The sequence below is a fragment of the Stylophora pistillata genome, chromosome 14 (assembly GCF_964205215.1).
Source record: "Stylophora pistillata chromosome 14, jaStyPist1.2, whole genome shotgun sequence".
Lineage (NCBI taxonomy): Eukaryota > Metazoa > Cnidaria > Anthozoa > Scleractinia > Pocilloporidae > Stylophora > Stylophora pistillata.
In genome coordinates this window covers 5,332,379-5,342,378 of record NC_142532.1, presented here as the reverse complement: position 1 = coordinate 5,342,378, position 10,000 = coordinate 5,332,379, and the positions used below count along the sequence as shown (strand labels likewise).

At 38.4% G+C, this 10,000-nt stretch overlaps 1 protein-coding gene and 1 long non-coding RNA gene across 3 annotated transcripts in view; one reads left to right on the top strand and one right to left on the bottom strand.

The window, feature by feature from the left end:
• Window positions 1-5,046: 5,046 nt before the first annotated feature.
• Window positions 5,047-10,000, bottom strand: part of LOC148716210 (uncharacterized) — an 8,852-nt gene continuing 3,898 nt past the window's right edge. Inside the window, exon 2 of the long non-coding RNA XR_015995490.1 lies at window positions 5,047-6,826. This is a non-coding gene — a long non-coding RNA (uncharacterized LOC148716210). The remainder of the gene's footprint in view (window positions 6,827-10,000) is intronic.
• On the top strand, window positions 7,102-9,421 carry LOC148716211 (uncharacterized). Of its 2 annotated transcripts, XM_088745485.1 has the most exons (3): window positions 7,102-7,316; window positions 7,680-7,705; window positions 7,788-9,421. In XM_088745485.1, the coding sequence occupies exons 1-3, from the start codon at window positions 7,182-7,184 to the stop codon at window positions 7,807-7,809; spliced, it is 183 nt and encodes a 60-aa protein (XP_088601611.1). In that variant the 5' UTR covers window positions 7,102-7,181; the 3' UTR covers window positions 7,810-9,421. The 2 variants fall into 2 exon arrangements, with proteins under 2 accessions (XP_088601611.1, XP_088601610.1); XM_088745484.1 differs by lacking the exon at window positions 7,680-7,705.

Below are 10,000 nucleotides of genomic sequence, written 5' to 3'. Positions count from 1 at the left end.
TGTCGCACCCTTAAATGAGCAGTATACTTGTAAAGAAATTGGTAATGTACCCAAGCCCTTGCCCAATAGCTTTTTTTTTTAGAGAAGAGTGTTTGCAGTTAGATTACTGGTACATAGAGTTGCTGCAGCAGTGTCAGCAAATATTGCTTGAGATTACACCTGATGAGTGTGGAGCAATAGAAGCTTCAGCTAGAAAGCAGTCACAATATAAAGTTTGGTACCAAATGGCAGGCAGGCAGGTCATATTGCTGCTTCCAATCTAAAAACTGCTTGCAAAACAAATACAGCTAAGCCTGCAAAGAGTCTTGTTAAGTCCATATGCTACCCTGAAGCCCATAAGTTTTCAACTGCGGCCACGAGGTGGGGTTGTGAAAACAAGGGTAGGGCTCACAAAGCTTACCAGTCTGACAATTTCTGACCATGAGTCTTTGACAATTTCTGACAGTGGTCTCAATATTGATCTAAGGTGACCATACTTGGGAGCTTCTCCTGATGGGATTATTAACTGCAAATGCTGTGGGATGGGTGTGTGTGAATAAAATGTCCATATGCACACAAGAACTCCACAATCGCTGAGGCTGCTGGCCAAACCAACTTTTGTTTAAAGAAAGATGAGTTTGGTAAAGTTCATCTGTGAGGTTGAATATTGTGATTTTGTGGTGTGAACAACAATAGATCTCTTTGCGCAGAAATTCTTCCTGACCAACAGTTTTGGGAAAATGCACGCTCTGTTTCCTCTGATTTCTTAAGCAAGTGCATTTTGCCTGAAATTGTAGGGAAGTAATATACATGCCCAGGGTGTGAAGCTCTAGCCATTCCATCTTCATCAACATCATCTGGTGATGAAAAAGAGGAAGGGCCGTGGTGCTATTGTCAACAAGATTTGGAGGGCAGCACATTAATTGGCTGTGACAATGATTTGTGCAAGATAAAATGGTATCATACGTCATGTTTGAAGTTGAAAGAAGAGCCTTTAAGAAACTAGATCTGTCCAACTTTTTATAGAAAAAATTAACTGAGCAATCATGATTGAAATGTCAAAGTTATTCAATTGTACCACAACCACCAAAATATTACTTTGAGGGTGCTCCTTTCTTTGTCAAAATGCTAACTGAACTTTATGGTTGTTTGTCGTATAGGTATCTATTAACGACTAGCATCTGTGACACAAACTAAACACATATTGCTTGTCAATGGTGTACCTTAAAGCTGTGTTTTTGTCAACTTGAGAATTACTGAAGTTCTTTAATGACAGATTGTGGCTAGCCTTAACTGCAGCCTTTATATGAAAAATTGTACATGAAGTACCTGGAATCAAACTGGTTGTAAGTTCACCTCGATCAAATGGTACAATGCGTGGACTCTGATAAATTGGTGAGTGCATAGCACACTATGGCAGCTTTGTCAATAGGAGCCAGAGACTCGCCTGGTTTTGCCTTTACCAACGAAACAATACCGGCTTCCGCAAAGTATGTGCGTGGTTATACCCCAGTTTGTGTTGTTATTATCACTATTTAGAAAACACAGCATCAATCCCACAAGTATCAATAATTAGCTGAATCTCAAACTAAACTATATGGGTATGCGCCAAGTTTGGAAAATTTTTATTACAAAAGAAACATACAGCCTTCAAAGCTTAAACAATAATCACTTTTCAATTGCTTGCTTGTTCATACCTGTAACACAACCAAATTCAAAACAACCAAAGACAACACAGAGTTGTGGCAAACGATCATACCGGCTTCCGCAAAGCACGTGGGCGGTGTAGTATCCAACACAAAAAATTTACCGTTCACACAAAATAAAGGTATTACAATCCAAACTACAGCACAAGTCTTAAAATAGTCTACATTGGCATACCTAATTACAAGTATTGACAGCTATTTAGAATGGATGACATTGACAAGTATATGCGTAACACCTTCAACTTACACTTCAGACAGCTATATTACAGGGATTGTAACGCGTGGTTATCCCCCAACATGGCTGACCCCGGTTTTTTAATTTATGCCGACGTCACGTGCAAACAAAGAATATAAAAGCAGACAATCATATATTTTTATGTGAGTACATAAAGATCTAGGTTTCTACTTTCACTTAACGAAATATTTTTTGTTGGCTTGAGATTTTGGAGAAATACTAGCATCATGAATTCACTACATTTTTGGCACGAATTTTTGCGCACTTTTGGAGAAAAACTTAAAACTAGTATAGCTCCCTAAGAAAAATTAGTATCTGGATAAACCGTTTGGTCTAGATTGTAGAATCATTGTGGGCAACAAATGCGCCAAATTTGAGCGAATTCAGTGGGGGTTCGTGTAGACTCGTCTACATGGTTTTCAGGTGGACACGTTCTTAAAGATAAACTTGTACACCTTTTTTTGTCTCATATTAGACGCTATTAAATCTTTGCTGTATTTCTGCTGTAACTGAATCGAAAATATCTGGGCTTTAATGTGTTTCTATCTCGCCATTTGATACCATACGAAAGACCTGCTTTCGTTTAAACTGTCTTCATTATTTGCTGAAGGTTCAAGCTTGGTGCCCAGTATTAGCATGGCGACAAGACAAAAACCCACACAACGTTGAAACAGAATGGCAAAAGGTAATGGCTCTTACTTTGATCAAAGGTGTTTCAAAGGTGTTAGAAATGACCTGAATTAGCCAGGAGGTCGAAGGGCACTCCCTTATTTGCCCCAAACGAGCAGAAGAGGGAGGGAGGGGTGGGTCAGTGCCAGGATATGTCTTTTGAGGTCTTTAAAAGTCATGAACAAGGGATGCAGTGGAACCGTTAGTATCTTAAGGGTGGAATCTTCATTCTGGTTGCAACGACTTTTTCTAAATCTATATTCAACATTTCCGTCATAAATTCTACCGCCATCGATTCTACCACAATTTCAATGACTAAAATTCAAACCGATTAAAGAATTGAGCCGCGGGCTTTCCTAAATAAGCTCAGAGTTTTACGGGATATTGTTTCTCAATACAACCAATGCCTGGCCTCACTATGTCTATCCTAAAACCTGCCTTCTTTTTAATTACTGATAGAATATGAAGGTTGGGAAATGTGTGTTTTATCAATTACTTATAATCGACCGATTTTTTGCAAAAAAGAATGAAAATCATTTCAAGGCCACAATTCAAACAAATCTTTCAGCACTTCTTAAAAAGTTTGAAAGAGACGAATACTCTTGGATGAGGAAGAGAATTTAGGGAATTTGGCCACATTGGATAAAGGCTGTTGAAGAACTGGGATCGAGGCTGGACCTACATGGTCGGAGGAAAAAAAAAAAAGGTAAAGGCGTTTTGAAGCCATGTGAAAAGCGCGGAATGTGCATATGCATGTATATAAAGACTTAATTAACCACTCCCTGATAAGGCCTTTTAGGCTCAATACGAACACATTGGAAATATTGTAAATAAACAGTCTTTTAAGAATCCCAAATGCCAGGAAGCAGGCCAGTTGACTATATACAAAGTGCTGCTATGGAGATGAACCCGGGACGATCGTTACTCACAATCCAGTGAGTGACAGGGTGAACAGCTTGGACTTAGAACCACCAGATTACAAGGATACTAACATAAGAAACAGATTTTTCATTTACTCTAAATAATCCTTTGATAACTTTATAAAAAGAATCATTCGCTCAACAAGCGCGCGATTTCTTAAAAGCTATTATTCCGATGGAGTTTTCAAAGTATCAATCCCAAGCATGAAAAGAAAAATTCCTCTCGCTTCATTTTTCATAGATTTTGGTTTACATGGAAGCAATACAAGCGAACAGGTTTCTGAGCAGAGCCTTCAAAGGAAGGCCTATAGGGGAACTGGTGCAGTGGTCTGACCTGACAATTGCCTCGTATATTTTAGGCCATGAACTGGTAATCGGTCAAAGGAAAGAAGAATTTCTAAGGTAAAGAAGGTTTTTTTTTTTTATTTCACAGGCCCCTGATTCTCAGTTAGTTTATACTCAGATGGCAATCGTTGTAAAACATCCTCCTTTGTGATTTGATCAGCAGGCTGAACAGCGCTTGATTCGACGGTTGGCGAAAGATTTTTAGTGGGCCTCATTTTCACTGACATACTGGGAGCGAAGAGCATAGCTGCACACTTTGGACCAGATTATTCACGATATATGTGCGTTTATTCACGATAAATTTGTATGGCTTATATTCACAACGACAACTAAGCTGGTGAAAAAAAAAAAGAGAAACTACCATCTCAACAACAACAAAAACTGCAAGAGCAATAACAACATCGACGATTTGGAGATAAAAATATACAGATAGCAGAACAGACGTAAAGATAAAAGAGTTAGTAGACAGGAGTAATGAGCAGACAGACCTACAAACAGACGGACGTACAGACAGAGCCGGTGGACAAACAGAATATCAGACGAGCAGACAGATGGGGAGACAAACAGGAGACAGACAGTCACACAGGTAGACAGACAAACCGGTAGTATAAATCCCACAGGGATCAACGAACGCTTTTCATTCCACTAATTTATTCGGGTTTTTCTCGTTCCCATGTTCCCACCAATAACGTAGCTCCATTTAACTGCCTTTAAAAGCACACACAACCCATAATTCCTCTATTCGCTCCGACGAAGGGCTAACGCTCGAAGCGTCAGCTTTTGTAATCGTAACGGTGGCCAATTTACCATTTCAACTTTGTTGATATATCCTTTTATACCTTGTTTGGTGACGACTGATTTCCCTTTTCGTTCATCCAAAAAGACATGTGATCCACCCAAAATCATCCCACCCCTCCCCGCAGGCTATAATAATGACCGGATAGTTCTTGTTACAAGTGTAGGTTCGAAGTCACGATCAGTTTAACTTTGCAAATAAAGTCCTTTTACCTCCGGTTTCCAGGGCTAAACATCGGGAGAACTGTAATCCCTCTTTTGCAGTTGCTATTCGTATTTATATTTGTATTTATATTTTTATTTCGCTATTCATTCATGTAATTTTTATTATAAGTATGTCCCAGAAGCGGAGACAGAAGCGGAGGCTTTTTCGGTGGTAAACCAATGGGTAGAAAGGTAATTCAGACATCCTTTAATGACTCTAAATACCTGGTAACTAGCTTATACATAGTACACCAAATGATTGAACTAAATATTTCAGAATTTAATTAAAGCCGTACAGGTTCACCAAAAACACCGGACGGCTTTTTTCCGGACTGCTCATGATCTCGTCAACCCGTTCGGCGCTTACAGAAATCAGATTCATTACGGTTTTCTATGGCATTACGCGAGCGAGGCCGAACGGGTCATATGATAAACTGAAGTTAAAATCTGTAACACGATGATATTATCACAGGAAAGTGGGTGGGTGATCGATTCGTTCTCACAAAAAAATCATGCAAATGTGTGAAAACTGCTCTTGAATAGAAGTTTCGAGGAAACGTTGAGCTGCTTGTTTTATATCTTTCTATTTCAGATAACATCCCAAAATCCTTACGCCGAAGTGTTCGTTGGTAGACCTCTCGTACAAACTGTTGATATTAAAAACTTGACAGAAGTTGAAGAAGCTCTCCGAGACATTATCAACACCAAGGTAGTTACATTAATCCTTTTACTTACCGAGAGAACTGATAGTGCTTGGTTCTAAAACTTAGATGCGGACCAACAATTCGAAATACATTTTCAAAAGACAAATAATTGTTGGAGATTTTTGGTCAGTTCCGGAATTGTGTAGAGGGGGCGGGGAGTTGAAACTAGAATGTGATCCAACTAAGACATGCTATCTTAAAAAGTAACGGCTTACATTTGAAAATTGAAGGAAAGTAAATTTTAAAAACAGTAATGTACCTTATTATGGAAAATTAACAAAGCACTTTATCAACGCGATATTACAAAGTTCGCGTTAATTTAATGTATCTTAATGTCGATGTAAGTTGAATGCACGCTATTTCAAAGCACCTTTATTTCATTACAAAACCTTATTAAACACAACGAATATCTGAAATACATATATCTGAACTGCGGTTATAGAAACGTATCTGCGCACGATCCTCGCAGTAAAGAGCACTATTGAAGCAATAGTGAAAATCAGACCTGAAAAAATTCAGGCCTGTACGATTCTACAACCGCAGTTCAGATATATGTAGTTCATATATTCGTTGTGTTCAATAAGGTTTTGTAATGAAATAAAGGTGCTTTAAAATTTAAACTCTGAGGGAAGGCTGGCCTTGTCCAAACCAAACACCAATTATTTGAAACGAAGCTTCTCTTACAGCGGGGCCATATTATGGAATAAATTGCCCAAAAACTTAAAAAATGCTTCATCCATTAACCATTTTAGGCGAAATCTTAACGTAGTCGATATATAGGATTCCCACACGGCAATCATGTAAAGCAGTTAATTAATCTTAGTTTTTATTATGTAACTGATGATTTTCCGTGTTTAAATAAAGATTTACATACATACATACATACATACATACAGACAGACAGACAGACAGACAGACAGACATACATACATACATACATACATACATACATTGGTAGAGCGCCAGACTGTTGTGCGGGAGGTCGAGGGTTCAAGCCCCGGCCAGACCAACACTCAGGGTCTTAAAATAAGTGAGGAGAATTTGCTACCTTTCTATAACATAAAAAATGGATAGATATTCTAGTCTTCTCGGATAAGAACGAATAAACCGTAGGCCCCGTCTCCTGCCGGGTTAGGGGTAGGAAACGTTACTTTCCCACGCGCGAGATTACTTTGTGGTGGATGTCCTCCAATGGGGTGGGATGGGTGGGTTTACTAGGCCCGCAGTAATTGGCGCAAGCTGTTTCCGTGTCCCTGTCTGTCGGCGAATCTAATAAATTAAAAATTAAAATTAAAATTAAATTCTTTTTCTCCATGAGACATATGTATGTTGAGATTTTGTAAGTGCAGGAAGTTTTTGGTGCTGCAACAAACTGTGGTTTGGTTTCCGTCAATCAACTTGAACGAGTGAGCAGCTCTTGGTGATTTCAAGAAGGCTTTAAAAGGTCATTTGAATTGATAGGGTCTAGTTAGGCTTCAAAACCAAATTTTCGTTTCTGAAAAAACTTAGCATTCCAAAAAATTACCCCTTTGATGGAGACATTTGCTCGAGACTGAAAAATTGGTCCTGCTCATGCGCAGTTTGAATGAGCGGGCTCTGGGGCTGAACAAAGTAGACAGAAAAAATGGCGGCTGAAAAGCGCACTCGTCCCGTGGAAGGTTTTTATCTCGGAATAGAAAGCCACATTCATCTCAAAGCCGAGAAGATACGTCCCAAAAAACCGGAAAAAGTTGATCAGGAGAAAATGTATCCAATTGAGGTAAGTAAGGAGATTGCTTTGTTGATAAATTTCCTCGTAACGTAATACATGCGGTATAAAACCACACTTCTTTTGAATAATTTTAACTTCTTCCGAAAGAAATAAGTTCATTAAGAGATAAAGGAATTTACAAATTTCATAGTTTTCGGTTTAACATGAAAGGAGCAACTTCAGAATACCTGATAGCATAGTTGACCGTTGCTAGTGAGAGTTATTTGGCCCATCTTTCTTGCCGCTATGCAAGTAAATATAACAGTACTGATATTTAGCAAGTTAACCTAAAAGGGAATTTTCGTCGCCTCAAATACTCATGGTTTAACTGGGATCGTTCTGAAACTTGATTCTTAAATAATTTTATTTCAGGAACATTTTATCCGTGATCATTTCAAGTAAGTACTAAAAATTACCGTAAGTTATATCGTCAAAGTGAATCATAATAGTCCTAAGATATAGATAATATTTTCTTTGCAGATTGTTGACCGAGACAAAATAGAAAATAAAGTGAAAATTCACTTTATTGGATATTCAAGTGACTTTGATGAATGGAGAGATGGAGATGACTTAGTTGACAGAGACAAAAGTAGTCTTGGTCGCTTGGTACCACGATTCATACCGAGTGAAGATTCCTTGTCTGACAGGGCTTCAGCTTTATTCAACCGCCTTGGCCGCGAAGTAAAGTTTAGTCTATTTTCAACCAAAAGGGAGTCACCGGAGGTTCGAATTGAGATGCAGATTGACATGGATATTTATAAAACATATTTACAAAATATTGGATTTGTAAAAAAGTCAAGAGGACGGGAAGTACATTGTGTTGATGATAACTCTCATTTATGCGATCTACTTGGTAGTAAATGGTTTGAGAGAATTCAAAATGTAAATGGAGACTTTTGTTATGTCATTCCTGCAACTGTAAGATTTTGGCTTCATGAAAAAAAGCCTGTAAGAGAGTTTGTTTATGTCGGCGATACTCTTGTAGAAAGCCACACTGAAAGTGACTTGGAAGTCATTTTTACATTTGTTCGTGGGGATGGTGTGAAGGCTGAATACAACAGTAATGAGTGGAAATCGCCCCCATCCTAACAGTAGTAGTAGCCACAATGTTTCTGACAGTATCAAACATGTAATGCATTAATGTTGACCAAAGAGGATGAGTTGTTGCCCATTCTAACAATAATCCCTATTCCTCGGGGGGATATAGGCACTATCTCAGCTTTATCTATGACAAGTTTTTATAACAGATTATAATAATTTGTTAGTGCTTGTATTGTGTACAATTTAGGGCTGCAAAATTATTTATTTGATATAACAACAACAATTTATTAAGGTACTTCCATATCATCTATCTCTAGACCGATATATTCTCATTTTGACATTTCGTAACCCATTTGCTGTTTGATTTGATCACATGTAAGGGAGAACAACATGGTTTAAATGCACATGAGCTACATGGGGATAAACAGGTCTTAATATTATGACCCTCTAATTTACAGTTTCCACAAGTAACACTTCTTGTGCCTCTTTGGCTGCCAAGATCCTCGAAATATTCAATTCTGTTCCTTTTTTGCACAATTTGTTTTAACGCATCCATTCCTCGTTGATTGGTAGATCTGAAGAAGTCCTTTGTTGTTTTGTCATTAAGTTTCTCTAGACCTTGCTGAGTGAAGGAGCTGATAGTACCATACATTTGTATAAACTCAGGCACATGCCATACCAGTGCATGCATGTAGGGAGTAACATGCTTAGTGTGATACAATTTCAAAAACTGTTCCAGAAAAGATTTTGATGCCTCCTGAATTTCTTCTTTGCTCTGTTGAGGAATAGTGGAACTCAACATGTTTGCAATTGTTAGAAACTGTTTCCACAACTGTGATATTTGATCAGATTTCTGGTGATTGGGCAATACCCTAGTGAAATCAATGTTCCTAAATAATTTCTGTTTCTCTGGGCCTGTTAGATCCCGCCATTTCAATTTCTTTGAATCCTTACAGACAAACCAGTTGAAGGGAATTTTGAGGGTATCATTTAGATAAGTCTCCCAGCCTGCCATGTGCTTGTACTTTGATCTATTAAAACCATCATTAAAAGTTTTGTTTTTGTCAAGTGCATCTTGACGTCGCAGCTCTTGAATGACGAGGTTAATAAGGTTGTCAGAAATTCTAAGAAAAAGGTGCAGTGAATCTATGACAACATGATCAATGGGAATTGAGGGAAAAAGTGGAGCATGTTTAGAATTGTACTTCTCCACTGTTCTTGACCTTGTATTCACTTGTTGTTGAATCTCCTCAATTGAACGTGCTCCTTTTGAGACATCAGTGAGAGACCATTCTTTTCTTCCATCATATTTGTCATATAAGGGACATTTACACCAAATACAGGGGTATGTAGCATGGGCAGCACCAAGACCGCAAACACATGCAAGGAATTTCCAATCCCCTCCCAGGAACCACTCAATTTCAAACTGCTCTGTTCCCACTGACAAATGTTTTAAAGATTCTACATCTTTTCGGATGTCTGTCAATGCTTTGGAAAGTGTTTCATAGTTTTCAGGCTCCTTTATAACAGCTATCAAATGATTGCCACCAGCTGCCTGAGCCAATGTTCCTTCATCAAGGACAGTGAAGGTAACATTGATGACATGTAGTCGTTTGCCAATATTAGTACCATCCCCAGAAAGTTTAACTCGA

Excerpts from the sequence above, each read along its gene's own strand:
- LOC148716211 (XM_088745484.1), top strand. The coding sequence starts at position 7,182 with ATGGCGGCTGAAAAGCGCACTCGTCCCGTGGAAGGTTTTTATCTCGGA. Across the intron at positions 7,317-7,787 it reads AGAAAATGTATCCAATTGAG|ATTGTTGACCGAGACAAAAT; the intron begins GTAAGTAAGGAG and ends TTTTCTTTGCAG.